Here is a 20,762-nt window from a genome sequence, read left to right on the forward strand (position 1 = left end):
TAGGAACGTCGTCTGGTTTGAGCCCCGTAAGCTCACCTACTAAGTAGTTAAGGTTACGCTGAAATAGCCTCTCAAGGCTATCAGATTAGGTAGGAAACTAACTGTCAATTAAATATGTAATTACGTGCGTAATTCTATTGATTAATATACCAAGTGAAGTCATACTACGGAAAAATGGTAGGTACTTACATTGCCAATGAAACGTGCGACGCATGAAAGAGAAAACGTTTTAATTATCATAAATATCATCATAGTGAAGTCGTTGTGGCTTAAAAGTTAACACGCCCGGTCTACTAATATCAACGCGACTGTGCAGGAAATTAATCCGAATCCTGATCACGCAGGAGCCAGTCACCGTCGACGCCCTAGACACGTCCTTACGGATCCATCAGATCCAATAACCTTTGCATTAGACGCCTTCAGCTCTAACACTAGGAGCAGGCTTAGGGACCTCGGTAACCGTACTTGTCGAACTCGACAAAGAGTTCGCCGTGCAACCTGACCCATGAATCAGTTCGCTGAGTTTCTCGCCGGATCTTCTCAGCGGGTCGCGATTCCGATCCGGTAGTAGATTCATTCGCGAAGCAGCTACTCTTGAGCTGTTAGGTCTCCTTCGGAGGCGCTCGGGTAGCTGTTAGCAAATCCCACCTCTCCTGGCTGAGCCTTTGCTCGCCCACGTGTCCTGGTGAAACTGGAAAGGCCTCCGGGCCACAAGTAATCTTTCAATCATAAAAAAAAAAAAAAAGGAAATTAATTTACGTCTTACATCGTACTTATTACGTCTCTTAATTAAGAGATGGCGCTAATGTCGGAAACAAAACAGCACAAATCAAATCTGTTGCTCGTTCGTTCTATTTCAACGAATTTTTTTTATGATTGAAGGATTACTGGTGACCCGGGGGCCTTTCCAGTTTCATCAGGACAAGTGGGCGAGCAAAGGCTCAGCCATTCAACGATCTAACCACAAATAGGACTAGATCCTTCTGCAAATAATAGGACTAATCAAGTATCGTCCCCTGCTTTCGGTCTTCTTCCAGACTGTTCGAACCATGAATTTAGACATATAAATCACACCCTTACCTACCCTTAACGTATATAATGAAGTATATTTAAAAAATTAAAACAAAACCCTTACGTATCGATCCTGTGGTAACAAATAATAAACATTATTAAATTAGATAGTAGAATCAAACAAAAATTAAAATTGATAAAATTAAAACAAACAACACTTACTGTTACCTTGAAAACAATAAAATCGATTAATTGATTTTCTGCTTAGATTTAAAATAATTAGATTATTCAATTCCACGGCTAAATGTCACCACGCGTCGAAATTCGTATTACATTCTAAAACCTAGATGTCGCTAGTAGTCTAGCTGTTATTTAATTTTCAAAAATGCCGAAAAATTAATTATACTTACAACATTCTAAAAATAACAAAATCCAATATTAGCGGACACGTAATTATCGAACTTAATTATATTAATTAATTTGAACACCGTACCTCAGGCTGAAATCACAATCATAATTCAGTTCATTAAATATGTATTTATCTCGTGCACATCAGAAGAAGTACCGGTCATCGTTCTCGTCGAACCCATCGCTTGCGACGAAGGGCTCGGCGAATAAATTAACCCACATACACAGCCCACTGAGTTTCTCGCCGGATCTTCTCAGTGGGTCGCGTTTCCGATCCGGCGGTAGATTCTGCGAAGTACAGCTCTTGCTGGGGCTTGTGTTAGCAACGTCGTCAGGTTTGAGCTCCGTGAGCTCACCTACTAGTTTGGCGAATCTAGAATAACCCCTCGTGGTTACTAGAAAAGGCAGGAAAAAAAAGAAGAAGAAGTATTATCAGAAGAATAAACGCTGAAGGATTGGCCGTGTTTTAAGATTATTTCCTTAGATATTGAAACAGATGGTACAGTCTCTGTTACGGTTTGATTGAGACGACCTCTTGAGACGACCGATGTCTTGAAACGGATTGCGGCATTGACCGTGTATGGTTCAACAGCTTCGACAGCTGCGGACCACTAGATGCATCGATATTAGATGTCTCATTACTCAATGTATGTATACAGAGAGAGAGAGCGCCCATAGGTGTTATTGGCCATGCATTTGAGACGCTCTTTTCAAAGCAATTAAACTATAAATGCTAAATAAATACAGTATTCAAACTTACAGCCGTCTGTAATATTTTAAATTTGATGTTAATAATCTCTTTAAAGGAATTTAAACAGAATATGTGCTATTATAGAATTATATTAGGTATATTTGTCACTAGAACACATTAAGACGGTTGGAGGGATTTAAATGAAATTTCACGCAAGAACAATTCAAAGATTAATTATTTTTGGACAAAAAATTTGACACGAGTGAACGTGGTACCGTAAAATGGGGGGAATCGGGACACTTTTTAAGTTCGACATTGAATATCGTTTTTTTTTTGTAGTTATACTAATAAAACAGAGATCATATTGGTACCGGTAGTTTAATTCATTTAATTTATAATGCGTTAACATATAATTTATTAAAGAATAATCTTAAGAAATTACAAAAACTCACTTGTCCCTATTCACCAGGATGTTGGGTGAATCGGGAGGAGCTAATAGAGTTTTTCTCTAGGGCCGGCACTGTTTAGTTGTTAGATAGGTACCTAACTTTAGGTAATTATTTTTTTAATATTTTTAAAGAGTTACAAAACTATTTAATATTCTTAAACACAAAATAAAAGTCATTTTTAGTTCAACAAAGCTAAATCTGTAACGACTCAACAAAAGTATTGTGACATCCCAGATTTGTCCCTATTCTACATCTAGTCCCTATTCCCCCCAATCTACTGTAATACTTATAGTTCCTTTGCATTTTCACATTACAAGCAATATTTACACGTTTAATGGCGTAATATTTACATGTTACGCCATTAATAACTAACGTTTACTGACTGTAGCAACCGCCTTGACCCGTCCAAGTGCTTTATGTAACTTCAGAGTACACACAGAACCGATCCGCGGGTGTCAAATATCTCAGAGGACAAACAACACACAGATCCTACCTACATCGGGCGTGTTGACGAAACAGCCATATTTTTATTTAATTATTGTTTAGATATTGATGTCTACAATGTAAACGCCGCCACCCACCTTAAGATATGAGTTCTAAGGTCTCAGTTTTAAAAGTGCAACGGCTGCCCCACCCTTCAAGCCGAAACGCATTACTGCTTCACGACAGAAATAGGCGGGGTGGTGGTACCTACCCGTGCGGACTCACAAGAGGTCCTACGCAATTATTACGCAAATTATAATTTTACGGGTTTGATTTTTATTAGACGATGTTATTCCTTCACCGTGGAAGTTAATCGCAAACATTTGTTAAGTACGTATTCCATTAGAAAAATTGGTACACGCCTGGGATTCGATAGTGGCGGTACCTACCCGTGCGGACTCACAATGCGTCCTACCGCTGGTAATAAAGTATTTAAGCATTCTGAAGTATTCGTGTCCAAATTAGTAAGACGCTGAGAGGCACTGCCGTGTTGCCTGTTTCTCAGCGAAGCAGTACAGTACTTAGTAAATACTGTAGATCGAGTTTCTAAAAAGAGACAGTTGACAAATTTCACCTGCATAGAGCGTTATCTCTGTCGCACGAAGTGCTAACAGTCCAATATCGACAAAGGTGACATAGGTAGAGTGCGAGAGAGACAACGCTACTCGAAATTAGCCGATTGTCTCTTTCCAATTGTCGATGTGCGATATTTATTGCCGGGCACTGTACTAGAAATCGAAGAGATGTAAAATAAGTCTGCTTAAAATTTAATAAGTCTCGCTATCTGCTATTCTATCGGCACGCTATGATGGCCGTTTTGACATGTTACAATAGCGACGTGAAATGTCAATTTATACTCGAAAAAAAATTATGAAATATATAAATTTTTATTGCAATTAATAAGTTGATTAAAAAGGTTTAATAAAACAAAAGTATAAATGGTTACTTAATATATTTGAACGAACTGAATATTGGAATGAATGTGCACACGACAAACAAATAAATACAAAAAGAGACCAAAAAAAGGTGCCTCAAAAGGCTATATTTAATTAGATTCGTCCATACTGCTATTTTCACTATCGCCACTGCTATCATCGCCTACGTTAATTATAAGTTCGTTTTCTAAAATATTATTGTTAAGAAATGACAATCGGACATGAGATGTCACTGCCAACGTTGTGGCAAAATGTCATTGTCATATTCACGAGTGAACGCTCTGAGTAAGATTATTATAGTCTGCACTTCCTCTTCCGGATGCTCGGTTGTTGGTCGCGGATTGAACTTTAAGATGTAAAAATAAATAATAGTTTCATTAATTAATAAATTTGAACTTGGGCTTGATAGCGTGGGGTTCTTTTCAAGATATTATCAAAATAACCCTTCTACTCATATCTGTTCATAAAATATTTATAACTACTGATACATGCACCCCACGCTTTTGGTACAATAAAATCATTTTTCATACACTATTTTTAATTCAAATTTACTTTCAATTTTTTAGTTGGATGTTTTATAAAAGCGTATTTTGTTAGTTTTTTTAAGCTATTATTTTTTTAGTTGAATTTCAATTTTTTAAATTTTTTTTTTAATGTTGATTTTCATCGGTCCTTAATAAGTATACCAAATTTCGAGTTAATCCGACGCTGTGAAGGGGGATACATACTAACATACATAGGTCTGAAGCTAATAAAAGCGTATTAAAAATAACCTTACATAAAAATTAATTGTAATTATTTTAAAGAAAAACCAGAAATAAAGAGGTCCAGTTAAAAAACAAGCCAGATTTTCATTAACTATCTATGTTCATATCTCTTTTATAATCTTCTCTTAATAATTTAACAGTTCTATTCACAACCATTTCCCAGTCTCCTTTAGTCACATATTCACAAGCTTAAGCAATAAATTTTGCGTCCTAAAATAATACATTCGATAAATTTTATGATGCACGTCACTACCTAGTATTGACCTATTGACAATAAAGAACAGCAATTAGCTCCTTCAAATGTAATTACTATTGACAAACGTCAAAAAGACCATCATAGCGTGCCGGTAGTGTAATAAAGCGTGGTTTTTATATCAAAAATAACATTTGTGTTTACTCACATCGTTTGTCTAAAATAAATAGAAAAAATAAGTTTATAACTGTTTGCAGTATGTACAATGTGTATTGTTATTATTATTTTTCAAATTAAACTTAACAGCGAATTCTATTCATCAATTAATATGACACGTTTTTTGTTGTGGCTTTTTATTGCACTGATGGGTGGACCAGCTCACATCCCACATGGTGTTAGGCGGTTACCGGGGCCCATAGACATCTACAACGTAAATGCCGCCACTCACCTTGAGATATGAGTTCTAAGGTCTAGTTACAACGGGTGCCCCAACCTTCGAACCAAAACGCATTACTGCTTCACGGCAGAAATAGACAGGGCGATGGTACCTACCCGCGCGGACTCACAAGACGTCCTACCATCAGTAATTACGCAAATTACAATTTTGCGGGTTTGATTTTTATTACACGATGTTTTTCCTTCACCGTTGAAGTCAATCTTGAACATTTATGAGAGAAATGAGACGTGATATACTTAAATTCGGCTTACGATTGCCTGTCTAAGACCTCAAAATGGATTTGAGCACCTGTATTTTGAGAGATCCTTTGCATATAAATGTTTTATTTGAATATTTAATCACACAATCACACAAGTTAGGGACGAGCAAGTTTATTTCTGCAGTGAAGCGAACACGCGTTCTTGTTTAAAGACTTCTCAATCTTTGCTCCAACCTTTGAGGAGGTCAACTAAGTCTTAAACATGTTCCCAGGTAGATAACATCCATTTTTTATAACCGTGAATACCTGTAACAGCTTAAATAAACCGTGTACTCATTCAACAATCCAGTGAAATGTAATAATGTAATAACTTACGCCAATCTGTAAATGAAAGCGAATTTTAAAAACCATATTTAGTTTTCTTAAGAGAACCATTTTGAAAATTAAACTTCAGTTGTTTATTTTCAAGCTTTCCTCTTTTAACTTTGTGTACTTTTTTTATTGCTAATTGGCTGGACGAGCTCACAGCCCACCTGGTGTTAAGGGATTACTGGAGCCCATAGACATCTACAACGTAAATGCGCCACCCACCTTGAGATATGAGTTCTAAGGTCTCAGTATAGTTACAACGGCTGCCCCACCATTCAAACCGAAACGCATTACTGCTTCACGGCAGAAATAGGCAGGGTGGTGGTACCTACCCGCGCGGGCTCACAAGTGGTCCTCCTACCAGTAAAATCGTTTAACTTAGTGTCGCGTTAATGGCAACCATAACCAATGGGGTCGCGATTTCGACGGCTTAGATTCGGCGGAACACTGCTTTTGCTAGGACCAGTGTTAGCATTGAAAGACTTCCCACGACACGTTTTCATTTTTTTAAATTCATGTAAACTCACCGTTAGCTGAAATAAGTAAATGATAATTGAATTTCAAAATGACAAAAGAAAAATAAACAAACTAATTGGTTGTCTGTAAAGTTGTCTTACGGACGATAGTTTTACGTGATAACCATTCGAACTGCTAGCTGTGACGTCACAAGAGACGTGTCACAAGCCAACGCTTTTTTTTTATTGCCGTATAGGCAGACGAGCATACCACGTGATAGTGATTGGTTACCGTCGCTGATGGACTTCAGCAATGCCAGGGCAGAGCCAAGCCGCTGCCTACCATTTAATACTCTCCACAAGCCTCGTTTGAAGAAGGACATGTCATAGCGCTCGGGAAACACCGTGGAGGGGAGCTCATTCCAAAGCCGGATGGTACGTGGCAGAAAAGATCTCTGGAAACGCACTGTGGATGAACGCAGTGGCTCCAGGTAGTATGGATAGACTCTACTCTGGTGGCGGACGGTGCGATGGTAAAAACAAGACGATGGTATCATCTCTAAACAATTGTTCTGAGCACTCCTTGGGCCGATCGTGCCTCTTTATCGGTTATTCCGCGCTCTCAGTCGCACGCTCAGGCTCAAACGGAACTTGATACTTTTTCGTGCGTGTAGCCGGCGTTCGTCGAAAATTATCACGTCACATTAACACGTCAAAAAATTTTCATTTTATTTCACATAATATGATTATAAATATGGTTCTATTGACGTACCGTTACTTCGTGCTGGAAATAAATTTCAAATCGTCTTTAACTGGTATACTTGTTAAAACTACGTCTTTTGTTTAGGGCTTGGATGGGTGGACGAGCTTACGGCCCACCTGGTTTTAAGTTGTTAGCGGAGCCCATAGACATCTACAACGTAAAGGCCACCCAACTTGAGACATGAGTTCTGAGGTCTTAGTTTTAACAGCACAACGCTTGCCCCAGCCTTCACAACGAAGCATATTATGGCATTATGGCAGAAATAGGCAGGCTGGTGGTACCTTTTTTTTTTTTTTTTTTATTGCTTTTTTTTTTTTTTTTTTTATTGCCCTTGTAGGCAGACGAGCATACGGCCCACCTGATGGTGAGTGGTTACCGTCGCCCATGGACTTCAGCAATGCCAGGGGCAGAGCCAAGCCGCTGCCTACCGCTTAATACTCTCCACAAGCCTCGTTTGAAGAAGGACATGTCATAGCGCTCGGGAAACACCGTGGAGGGGAGCTCATTCCATAGCCGGATGGTACGTGGCAAAAAAGACCTCTGGAAACGCACTGTGGATGACCGCAGTGGCTCCAGGTAGTATGGATGAACTCTACTCCGGTGGCGGGCGGTGCGATGGTAAAAACGAGATGCCGGTATCATCTCGAACAATTCCACAGAGCACTTGCTTAGATGGTTGGACGAGCTCACAGCCCACCTGGTGTTAAGTGGTTACTGGAGCCCATAGACATCTACAGCGTAAATGCGCCACACACCTTACCGTACCAACCTAACCGTGAGGACTCACAAGACGTCCTACCACTAGTAACTACGCAAATTAACATTTTGCGGGTTCGATTTTTAACCCAACGATGTTATTCCTTCACCGTGGAAGTCAATCGTGAACATTTGTTAAGTACGTGTATTTCATTAGAAAAATTGGTACCCGCCTGCGGGATTCGAACACCGGTGCATCGTTAGATACGAATGCACCGGACGTTATCCTGTGACTTCGACCAACCTAGTACAATCAACTGAGTTTGGTTCGATTCTGATTCGGTGGTAGATTCAGCGAAGCACTGCAATTGCTAGAGCCTAGTGTTATCTCTCTCATCTTAAGTCCTGTGGACTCACCTACCAAGCTACGCGTAGTCGAAACATCCTCAAGGATTGGATAGGAAAATAAATAGGTATTACTGTATAAACGAATAGTATCTTCACAGTAGAATTATGTAGTTAACTTCTTGATTCTAGATAGCGACGTTCACTCCGTGAGCACCGGTGACCCCACGACACCGTGTCAGCTATGTGAACTTAATTATTTGACAAAAAAGTAATTTGTACTCACAGCGGCCGTATTATTTAGCTGTTAAAAACAAAACAAAAAAACATATTAGATCGCTTTTGTGTTTTTGAATTTACTATAAAAATTCACTTTAAATGTTGTTTCTTTATTTTTACAAGTCAGTATAGTATTTATTAGTAGTAAGTGGTATGTAGTTTGATAAATTAATGAAACAAATTAAATAAAAATAAAAATGATGGGCGTGCAACTTGATAAAAGTGAAATTTCTTTTGTAGTATTGTAGTTTTCTTCATGTTTCATCCTTAAATCATATTTCTCGCTGTGTATAAGAGAAACGACCTAGCTCGCTTTGTCCTCTCCCTCCCTCCACGGTCGAGTGTTTCGCGAGACGCTCTGTCTATTTTCCCACTCTCGCTCGTCCTAAATTGTATCTTTTCTCTCTAGCCGTAACGAATCTGTCGCGAGTTAAATTTTACTCTCAAAGCGCCTGAAGAAGTTACACTTCAAGAAACTTTGTTATTACAGAACAACATATTGAAGTCTTAATTAAAATTACAACTATAAGTATAATTAGAAGTTTTTAGATATTATGCATCTTCCACCTCCTTGCTTCGACTATATTACTATCACGACACGTCAATCTGTTCTCGGCGACGTCGACCGCCTCACTCCCGGCCTTCGGTTTAAGCGACTTTTTTCCAACATTACAAGAGAACCATTTAAAGTTTAAAATTTGGAAAAAAATATCATGACCCAAAAAAAATCTTTAGATATTCGAACAGGATAAACTTAACAGAAGTTCAATTAAAGACCTCAAACTGTTGATGTTGATGCCATATAAAATGCACCTTTAATTACGAAGATAAATGTCGCGTGTTAACCGAAATGACGCTTAAACCAAATAGCATTTCAGCCCTCCGATTCTATTCAACATATTGAAAGTATTCGACACTTCGCTAACATCCTAATAGCTACTCTACCTACGACACATGAACAATAACTGACAAACGTAATACAGGTATCGTGCGACAGAGACAACGCTCTAAGACCGACTAAGTCTCCGACCTAAGCTGACTGTCTCTTTCCAACGACCGAAGTGCAACATTTATCGCCGGGCACTGTACAGCTTACATGCCAGTTTAAATGAAAATACTTAAATCAAATTATATTCCAAACTCTTACTGGCTCTGTGTCGTTGCCAACTGTGTTCTGGAAAGAAAATTATAACATTAGATGTATTAGTTTGAGACAAAGGGCAGATCTTCCACTGAACGGCTGTTGTGTTCTTTAGACCTATGTGACGCACCAAATGTTCGGACTTGTAACTTGAAAATATTTTATGCGCAATATCAAAATATCTTATTCCCTATTATACTCAGAGATTTCATGGTTTTTTTTAAAATAACAATCCAATATCCATAAAGTAAAACTATATAATTTGTTCTGGAATCTAACTATAGATTTTTGAATGATGCGCTTACAACAGCAGACATATTGATTTTAATTAAATTAAAATATAATTGTACTCATACCAGTTGCTCAGTACTCAATTTAACAAACAAAGCTTGGTCACCCTGTTGCGCTAAAGATTCATTTGTTTTCGCAAATACACCTAAAGGCAGTGAAAAAATTCAATACTTAGGTATCAATACAGCCGAGTCTTCATTTTTTTTTATTGCCTTTTTAGGCTGACGAGCATACGGCCCACCTGATGGTGAGTGGTTACTGTCGCCCATGGACTTAGGCAATGCCAGAGGCAGAGCCAAGCAGCTGCCTACTAAATTTTATTTAATTCCCTCACCCTTTTTCCTACCCGCATTCCCTTCAAACCCTTCGCTATTCATCCTAGAAAGAACGCACCGTAACATACAAGCGCTCATTAAATTACTTACTGTAGTAGCTGATGTTTCAGACTGAAATAAGATGAACAGATTAATAGTAAATTAATAATAAGATTGAATCCTTTACTATGGTTTAAACATGGTCATGTTCTCGCCCGTTCTAAACAAACCTTCCAATAACCGTACGCGGGTCGAACGAATTATAGATCCAATATTATTAGCGCGTAGATTCTTTTTTTCCTACTTAATCGTTGGTAAATTAAGGCCGATTTCAGTTACCGGTAGGTGAGCGCATAGGGCTCAACCTGAGAGAGCTTGCTAGCACTAGCCCTAACACGAGCAGCGCATGTGGAAATGGAGACTAGGAACAAAAGCATCTCTAGCCCATGTAGCGCCTGTGTTCAATTATTCCGATCCTGCGGACAGAATGGAAAACAGTTGACGTCGCCCAAAACACGTCATTTCGGATGCACCGGTCGTGGTTCTCGTCGAACCTGAAGCTTGCGACGAAGGGCTCGGCGAGTAAATTAACCCACAGACACCGCCCACTGAGTTTCTTGCCGGATCTTCTCAGTGGGTCGCGTTTCCGATCCGGTAGTAGACTCTGCGAAGCACGGCTCTTGCTAGGGTTCGTGTTAGCAACTTCGTCAGGTTTGAACCCCGTGAACTCACCTACTAGTTAAGGTTACGCTGAAATAGCCTCTCAAGGCTATCAGCATAGGTAGGAAAAAAAGGTTCAATTATTACCCTAGCGATCTCTAGCAAACAGGGTACAAATCTAATGGGTTCATTGGAACCGCTGTGCCTAAACCCTGCACCGTAGGAGAAGCTGCCACAGATTATTTAATAAAAAAAGTGAGCTAATTAAAAATTAAATACGTTCTGTTGGCTCACCACAGCTGAAGGAGTCTGTAAAAATATATTATGATTCAGTAGATAAGTTAGTAATATCAAACGTTATAAGAACTTCGAGAAGGAATCAATATTAATACTGATTTATCTGCTTACAGTGACAGCTACTGATGAATTCTGAAACAAAAATATTGCTATGTTAACTTTTAACGCCTTCAAGATGCAAACTGATGGTAGGACCTCTTGTGAGTCCGCACGGGTAGGTACCACCACTCCGCCTATTTCTGCCGTGAAGCAGTAATGCGTTTCGGTTTGAAGGGTGGGGTAGCCGTTGTAACTATACTGAGACCTTAGAACTTATATCTCAAGGCGGGTGGTACGTATGTCTATGGGCTCCAGTAACCACTTAACACCAGGTGGACTGTGAGCTCGTCCACACATATAAGCAATAAAAAAAGACCTTCACAATAAATGCTAAGTACAGAAAAAATATGGCTACACTCACTTCCGCCGCGGCTGACTTATTCTAGACAGGAAACAGAAATAAACTCATTAATAATATTAATAACCGGGCACAAATCACGCACGGTCACCTGGCCCCAAATTAGGATTCCCTGTGTTATGGATATCAGAGACTGATATACATACTTGTATTTGTTTAAATTTATACATTTAGAGATAATAAACGCCCAGACAAAAAGCAAATAAGCCTGTTCATCACACAATGTTTGCCTGATGTGGGAATCGAACCCACGACTTTCGACACGACAGTCAGGGCCGCCGACTACCGCACCGCTGAGTCAGTCGAAAAGAAACTGTTTCCACGATTAATTGAAACAGCTTTATACGCTTTAATCTAGCCTTTTTTAAGATTCGTTTCATCCGTGACCAAAGAAAGGACCAGTGCTGAACAGAAACAATGTAACCTTTTTATTACCATTACAATGACAGCTACCGTCGTAATTTTAATAAAAATGTTTTAGGTATATTCGTTTCCGAGTTATTGGAAACGTGATAAGTTGAAAGATTCCGGATATGATATAATCTACCAAAGTAATTTTCATTAAAGACATCTCCAATTAACTTGAAAATTTTAACAAAGATTATGGTACCCGTGATGTTACAATAATTTAATTACTCCATATTATTTCATAAACGAAGAATAATTAGATATAAGTACACCTTTGAATCCAAACGACACTTACATTCGTGTGGTGTGTAGCCATCATAAAACACAAGATATTTGACAGATGCCTGAATCCCGCTTCCGACATTTTTAAGATAACCTTGCATATATACAAGTTCCGAACAACATCATTCGGACCGTCGGTCTACCGAGCAATACCACCCGCTCAGTGGAAGATCTTCCCTTTGTCGTATATCTCCCCACAATTTGTTCGTATTACATTGCGTGTCGTAAAACGTTTTTGTGTTACATTGCGTGTTTCAAAGACATCCGGCTATTGAAACCGGCATTACTTACCATCTTTGCTTCCTAGAATCAATCCTTGTATGTAAACTTACCGAGGCTATACCTGCTGAGCTCTAAAAGAATAGAGAATGCTTATGAAATAGTTTTTGGAACAGTTGGTAAGGATCTTGTTAATAATGTCCGCTACATTAGATTTGAAATAAACCATTAGTGGTGTAGCGAAGGGTCATAGCTTCGCCGAATGCGAGGGCGACCGCAGTGGTGCTCAGCCTGAAAGAATTTGCTAATACTAGCCCTAGCAAAATCAGAGCTGAATTACTGAAGGCCATGGGCGACAGTAACCACTCACCATCGGGTGGGCCGTATGCTTATCTACCTACAAAGGCGATAAAAACAAAATAAAAAATAAAGAATTCCAAACGGAAGAAGATGTAACTAAGTGTACAGGGGCGTCCCACTAAATGCGACGTTAATGCGACTAAAACCCACCTGGTGTTAATGGCTACCGGATCCTATAGACATCAATAATGTAAATGCCGCCACCCACTATGAGACATGAGTTCTAAGTCTCAGTTTTACAATACAACGGCTGCTCCACTCTTCAGACCGAAACGCATTACTGGTTTCCAGCAGAAATAGACAGGGTGGCGGTACCTACCCGTGCGGGCTCACAAAACACCCTACGATCAGTAATGTATTCGAAAAACAAGTTAAATATTAAAACTCAGGTGTAGCATTTAATAACTTACCACAGAAGTGTTCGCGGAACTCTAAAATAATAAAGAATTTGATTATATTTGAGTTAAACGTGTATATTGTATTTAAAGCTTCCTTAGTGTATATTAACTTACCGCAGGCGAGACTGTGGAACTCTAAAATTAAGAAGAACGTCAGCATATTTGAGAAATAGATTGTGGAATTAAAAACTACCCTACAATTAATGTATTTACTCACCGCGGCCGCATCTGTAGAGGTCTAAAATATGGCAGAATTCAAATATATTTAAGTAAAAAATAATAAGTATTAAATCAAGAATTCAATTAATAATTTCTATACAAAAAAGACATACCGGATCTTCTGATTTCTAAAAATAAATACGTTTAATTTTAAATTGTGCGACATTGTTTATCTCTCAATGTATTATGTCAGGGAAATATTGAGGTTAAGTCTTTTGGCTGAATGGCAAAGAGTTAATTGAACTTATGTAACATATTTTGATTTTGTTAATATGATAGAAATAATATGATAGAAATAAGAAGCACCATCTCACTGTATTAAAAGTTTCCGCTGAAGGGAAGAGAAGACCTTAAAAAACTCACCGCTGGCATCATTTGAACTAAGATTAAGCTCAAAGCAAATATGTATTTTCCTTGATGCATTCTGAAATGGTAATCACTGATTTTTAGATTGAAATTCTATTGTCATGCGATTTGAAGAGTTGAGAAACTGATGAAAGGCAGAGGAAACAATGCAGCCACTTGGAAGACAAGTACAAAGTTGCTTATTTTAGAGAAGAAACTGTTTATCTGATGCATGAAAGAGGAGTGCATGCGACAGAGATGCGAATGTTGAGATGGATGTGTGGAGTGACAAGAATGGACAAAATAAGGAATGAGTATATCAGAGGAAGTGTGAAAGTAGCCCCGGTAATCAACAAATTAAAGAGCAGACGCTTAGCGTGGTATGGACATGTGATGCGTAGAGAGGAGATGCATGTCACTAGGAGATGTATGGAAATGGTAATGCAAGGTAGAGGGGGAAGAGGTCGACCGAAGAAGACATGGATGGAGTGTGTTAATGACGATATGAGAGAGAGAGGAGTGAGTGTTGAAATGACGGCTGATAGAAGAGAATGGAATAATTCGCTGTGCCAACCCCACCTAGTGGGATAAGCTGGAAACAAAGAAGAAGAAACTGTTTATCTGTTAACCCAGGATAAATGATAAATCATACTTGAATAAGAAGAAACTGTTTATCTGTTAACCCAGGATAAATGATAAATCATACTTGAATAAGAAGAAACTGTTATCTGTTAACCCAGGATAAATGATAAATCATACTTGAATAAGAAGAAACTGTTTATCTGTTAACCCAGGATAAATGATAAATCATACTTGAATAAGAAGAAACTGTTTATCTGTTAACCCAGGATAAATGATAAATCATACTAGAATCTATACTAATGTTATAAATGTGAAAGTGTGTTTGTTTGCGTCTTTGTTTGTTTTTCTTTCAAGTTGAAACTAAGCAACTGGTTATCTTTTTTTTTTTAATAAATAGTGTGGCGGGTAGCCGTCTTAGAGCTTATGTTATGTATGTAAGTTCGCATGTATACAAGTTCCGAAAAACAACATTCGGATCGTCGGTCTACCGAGTAATATCACCCGCTCGGTGGAAGATCTTCCCTTTGTCGTTAAGGCCGCTGTAACTATAAGTACAGTAGATTGGGGTTCCTCCCAAGAGACTATAGTTAGAATAGGGAATAATCTAGAATGTCACAATACTCTTATTGAATTGTTACATTTAGCTTTGTTGAACCGAAAATTACTTTTATTTAGTGTTTAAGAATATTAAATAGTTTAATTTTGTCATCAAAGTTTTGTAACTAATCAAAGATATTAAAAACTTAAACACATAAAAAAGTAAAAAAGTTATTAGGTCGCGTAGCGTGTCTATGTCTAACAGTGGACTAAAATAGGATGTTAATGGCCATGATTAAGGAGAGTGACATAGGCTTTTTTTATTGCTTAGATGGGTGGACGAGCTCACAGCACACCTAGTGTTAAGTGGTTAAGGCCCATACACATCTACAAAGTAAATGCCACCACCCACCTTGCGATATAAGTTCTATGGTCTCAGTATAGTTACAACGGCTGCCCCACCCTTCAAACCGAAACACATTACTACATAACGCAGAAATAGGCGGGGTGACGGTACCTACCTACTACCAGTGAAAAATAAATACAAAAATAACCTGAAAAAAACATCTACTTCTAATGTAAAAGCAATTTTAATCGCGTTTACGCCCCACATATAACCGAAGAAGACACCAAAAATATATATTATTGTATATCGAGGGCTGAAATGTTATTTGGTTTAAACGACATTTTTAGTACTCTACAGGAGAGCCGTTTAAAGTTAAAAAATTTGGGAAAGAATATCATAACAAAAAATAACTTCTCCAGCTATTTGACAAATGGAGTAAGCTTAATTGAAGTTCAACTAAAAACATCCAACTTTTGATGTCGATAGCAAATAAAACGCACCTTTAAGATAAATGTTGCGTAATAATCAAAATGTTGCTTAAACCAAATATCTTTTCCCCCTACTATATTATATTATTTACCTGTACATATAAATTTGACTTTTCGAATACAATTTTTGAATATAATCAAGCCAGTGTGCGCCTAGCGTTTCATACAGAATTTCAGTTTCAGCAATAAAATTGTTTATCGTGAAACTAAAATTTATTGTATTACACGCTATAAATTCTTAACTTGATATGTGGTTTCATTGTTGGGCAGTTATATGAGTAAGATCGATCGAGTATCCCAAAAGCGGTTTTGAGCATGGATGTGGTTAGGCGGCAATTCCACAATTCGTGGCGCCCTAAAGGATAAAGCATCCATTTAATGTACAGACTGACTCGGCAGGTTGTGGGTTCCGCATTGGGCAAACATTCGTGTCAACAGCTTTGTTTGCTCTTGGCCTATGCTTATCTATATCTGTACTAATATATAAATCTACAGTGGTTTTTACGGATGTTCCCTTATAACTACTGAACCATGCATCCGATTGACTTGAAACTTGGTATCCATAAAGAAAATACATGTACTTAATGGATAGGTTAATATTTACATGAGTGTTGGACTCCCTACACAGTTGTGAGGGCGTTAATGATGAGAATCTTTGTGGGGGTGAGAAATAATAATGTTAATTTTAAATGCCCAGCGATGCGGACGGGTACAGCTAGTATCTATATATGTATACATTTAAACGTATATAAGTATTTATGTCAGTCTCTGGTACCCGTTATTCCCGATTTTGCGGACAGAATGGAAAGCAGTCGACGTCGCCCAAAACACGTCATTTCGGATCCTCCCGATCCACTAACGGTGCTTTTAGGCACTGCAAACACCGGTCATCGTTCTCGTCGAACCCGTCGCTTGCGAGGAAGGGCTCGACGAGTAAATTAACCCTCAGACACAGCCCACTGAGTTTCTCGCCGGTTATTTTCAGTGGGTCGCGATTCCGATCCGGCGGTAGATTCAGCGAAGCACTCCTCTTGCCAGAGCTAGTGTTAGCAAACTCTCTCAGGTTGAGCCCGTGAGCTCACCTACCCGCGCGTATCTGGAATAGCCTCTTTGATTACCAGCGAATAGTTAGAAAAAAAAAACATCGTTTGATAAAAACCAATCCCGCAAATTTTTCTCTTACAACATTAAAACGAACTCTCATACAAATATATACAATAATTTTATTTACATATAATTTTATATACAATGTTCAATTTGTTCATTTCGCTTCCTCAGTCTTCTCTTTGTACGTGACAACGCCTTTCTCGATCATCTCCGGTATTTCCACCGCCAGCCAGGGACCCAGCTAGAAAGGAAAGTGTAATTGGCAAGTTGCAGCATCTTCCAAGAAAGATTTACATATCGACGCTTGAAAGGCAAACGTGACTAAGCGACAATGCGTGAACTTTACAGTAGACTAATTTAAAGTTGAAATACCTGAAAAAAATTCTATTTTAACGAATCTAGTTGTAGGATTGAAATGATTTTAATAGATCTAGAAATATATATTTTTTGCGCATCGAATATGGTTATTGCATATCATTTATGTATAAAGCAGTTATTGTCGCTTAGTCACGTTGGCTTTCAAGCGTCGAGATATATTAACTACACTAATCAAACACAGGAAGTTTCTGAGCCGATAAACAACAAACGTAAGTCGTTGTGGCCTAAAGGATAAGACGTCCGGTGCATTCGTGTTGAGCGATGCACCGGTGTTCAAATCCCGTAGGCGGGTACCAATTTTCCTAATGAAATACGTACTCAACAAATGTTCACGACTGACTTCCACGGTGAAGGAATAGCATCGTGTAATAAAAATCAAACCCGCAAAATTTAAATTTGCGTAATCACTGGTGGTAGGACGTCCTGTGAGTCCGCACAGGTAGGCACCACCACCCTGCCTATTTCTGCCGTGAAACAGTAATGCGTTTCGGTTTGAAGGGTGACCTTCTTTCTCCAAGCGAGGCTCAAGAATGCTACCTAAACTATCATAGCCCATGCTAAATTGTGAACTGTATGATTGTCAGAATTCGATATCCTTTAAAACTAACAAAATTTTATTTAATTAACTAGCTGACCCGGCAGACTTTGTAGTCCCTCAATCGATAAATAAAAAGACCTAAACTTTTGTATAAAATAAACTTAAAACAAACAAAAGGAATCCGTCCGACGGGGGACACATCAAAAGAAAAACAAAATTGTTATTTTTATTTAATTCGGAGCATTTTCCTATTTTCATCTACCTTTTAAGCCTTCTCTGGACTTCCACAAATGATTGAAGAACAAAATTAGCCAAATTAGTCCAGGCGTTCTCGAGTTTTAGCGAGACTAACAAACAGCAATTCATTTTTATATATATAGATAGATAGAAGTATCATGCTATTCTCTTGGGTAAATACCATGAGAACTCACCCCAAGAGCCATGGCATGGGCAATCCCAAACCTCGGCACGTTCCTCGCCCACAACGGCTTGAAATGATCAGTGAGGCATATCTTGCCACCTCGGTACATCTTCGCTGTCTTACCGTCAAGACCGGGCAGGGCTATTTCTGGTGCGGTCTTTGGATATGTTATCGGTATCTGAAATAGCAAGTGTGTATAAGTCTAGATTAAGCCATGACGTCATAAGGGACTTGCCAATAGACATAATAATAATACGCATTCATGAATTTTTTTTACTATGATGAAAATAATGTTATGTAATAGAAATCAATGAGGAATTCATGCATATTATTTATTGTACTGTACGCCCCTGCAAGAAGATAGTACTATTATTCTATACATTACTACACTGAAGAAATAATGAGTTTCCAATTGAAACGGTTATACAACTGTTACAAGAGATAGCCTTTTTTTTATTGCTTAGATGGGTGGACGAGCTCACAGGCCACCTGGTGTTAAGTGGTTACTGGAGCCCACGGACATACACTTGTATGTGAAACTCATAAGCATTCAAATGTTTTTGGTTATAATAAATGAACATTACTCACGTCAAACTCAAGGTCAAACTCATACTTCAGGAGGTTATGAACAAACCAGCATTTGCCGAACCATCTGGTCCCGGTTTTGTCAGACTCGAGACGGAACCAGTCATTATCAGCAGACTTGTTGTTCTGTACGTACTGTAGTGTAACAAAAAAATTCTATTAAATACTGTTCACGTACACAGATCTTCTAGTATGGGCGATTTTTATAGTTCTGGGCTGTGTCATCCCAATACCAAGGTGAGCGATAGAATTCATCATGTGGTGTCCATCGAATCAGCTGTGATAACTTATTGCAAAATACAATATGGTTGAATGAATTTGAAGAGACCCAGGCCTTAAATGAGTTCAAGCCCGATATACTTGGAGACGACTACCTGGAGACATGAGGTCATTCTCAGTAGCATTGTATAGAAGCTGCAATTGTAGAATGCATAGCTGCATCTTGATAAGGTAGCGGCACTGAACTGTGTGAGCCCACATTAAACCCGACCTTGTTTAACCAGTAAACATTTATCTGGAATTTTCAATGATTTCCTGAACAGACTTCTTGTTGCTTATAGTCAAAATATTAAATAAGACACAAAATACGTATACAAGAAAATTATTATCTAAAGTGGAAGTAATATTGTGGAATTTTAGGTTACATGTATTTGATGCAAAACACGTAAGAAACATACAGAATGTTGCAGCATATTCTTGTGAAAGTAAGCTAGAATAAGCTGACCCTGTTAACAGTGAGAATTGAAATACCTTTATGAGCGCTTGGTACTCTTCTTTTAATCTGTTCACCCATAGCTCCTTGTCCCTGGGTCCTGCTTTAGTCTGCAGTAAAGGGATGCTGCTCAAAGTCCTCTTAGTGCCTTCATCAACCATTATTAATGGATATTAATCATTAAAACATTCCAAATATCGAAATATCAACGTCGAAAGTGTACACGTTAATTGTATACGATCGAATGTCAAATTTACGTTTGACATCAATGACATCAGAAACATAGTGTCAGAGTGGCAGTTACATTTTCCAACGGGAAAGGCGACGGAGGTGATACCCCATACAGCGTTATCTTTTATATGCTCTGTCACATAAAAAATATGTAACGGCGCCGCGGCGATTCATTCGCCAAATGACATGGTTGAAATGTAGTGAGGAAGATTCATTTGAGACTGTTATCAATAGGTATAGAATCAAATGAAACGTGTTAATATGAGATGAAATAAAGTGCCTGTACACTGTTGAAAATTTACAGAGCGCAAATTTTTGGAACAAAATTAAAAGTGACGTTCACAGGGATTTTGTTATATTTTTCCACACTTCCATATTTTCACAGATTTTTAACGGTTAAAAGGAGACAATATACACCATTGAGTTATAATATTATGGCTGTTAAAGCCATGTTATTGAGAATCTATTGTCAACTTACATTCATACACTGAAGTGGACTTTTTGGCGGGAACGCGTGGAGTGAAGTTGTGTGATTTGTTTTATTTTGTCTATTTAGTGTTTCTTCGGGTTTAAATGTGTAATAATGGTGGTTTATTAACCGTTTAATATCTGTGAAAGTGCACAAATGTGGGAAAATGAAACAAAGGCGCTGGACGAAACTTCTCGGGATCCTCCAAAAAGTCCACTGAAAAAATCTTAGTAAATGACCACCATTTTACTGAGATTAGATTTCATCTCATATCATCTCATTTAATTTCATCCCAGTTGATTAATGTCTCAAATTAATCATTTTCAAATCATTTCACTCCATAACATAATTTTTCATAAAATTAAGAATATACATTAAAATAAGACATGACTTAAAGGTCTCAGTTACCAGGTCATAAAATCTCTTAAAAAAAAAAAAAAAAACATACACTGAAGTAGGAAACCTATGCATTCATAG

General features: G+C 38.2%; 1 protein-coding gene across 1 annotated transcript; it reads right to left on the minus strand.

Annotated features, from left to right (window-relative positions):
• Positions 1–17,047: 17,047 nt before the first annotated feature.
• On the minus strand, positions 17,048–19,995 carry LOC101743826 (ubiquitin-fold modifier-conjugating enzyme 1). The gene is made up of 4 exons (XM_038019528.2): positions 19,624–19,995; positions 18,877–19,008; positions 18,299–18,466; positions 17,048–17,192 (listed from the first exon to the last, which is right to left on the minus strand). The coding sequence occupies exons 1-4, from the start codon at positions 19,744–19,746 to the stop codon at positions 17,106–17,108; spliced, it is 510 nt and encodes a 169-aa protein (XP_037875456.1). The 5' UTR covers positions 19,747–19,995; the 3' UTR covers positions 17,048–17,105.
• Between the last annotated feature and the right edge of the window lie 767 nt (positions 19,996–20,762).

This window comes from Bombyx mori, chromosome 23 (genome assembly GCF_030269925.1).
Source record: "Bombyx mori chromosome 23, ASM3026992v2".
NCBI lineage: Eukaryota > Metazoa > Arthropoda > Insecta > Lepidoptera > Bombycidae > Bombyx > Bombyx mori.

What these genes read in the sequence shown, in the direction of transcription:
- LOC101743826 (XM_038019528.2), bottom strand. Translation starts at nt 19,746, where the DNA reads ATGGTTGATGAAGGCACTAAGAGGACTTTGAGCAGCATCCCTTTACTG. An exon ending in AGTTTGACCTTGAGTTTGAC is followed by an intron (nt 18,467 to 18,876) that starts GTGAGTAATGTT and finishes TTGCTATTTCAG; the next exon opens with ATACCGATAACATATCCAAA. An exon ending in CCCATGCCATGGCTCTTGGG is followed by an intron (nt 17,193 to 18,298) that starts GTGAGTTCTCAT and finishes TTTCCTTTCTAG; the next exon opens with CTGGGTCCCTGGCTGGCGGT.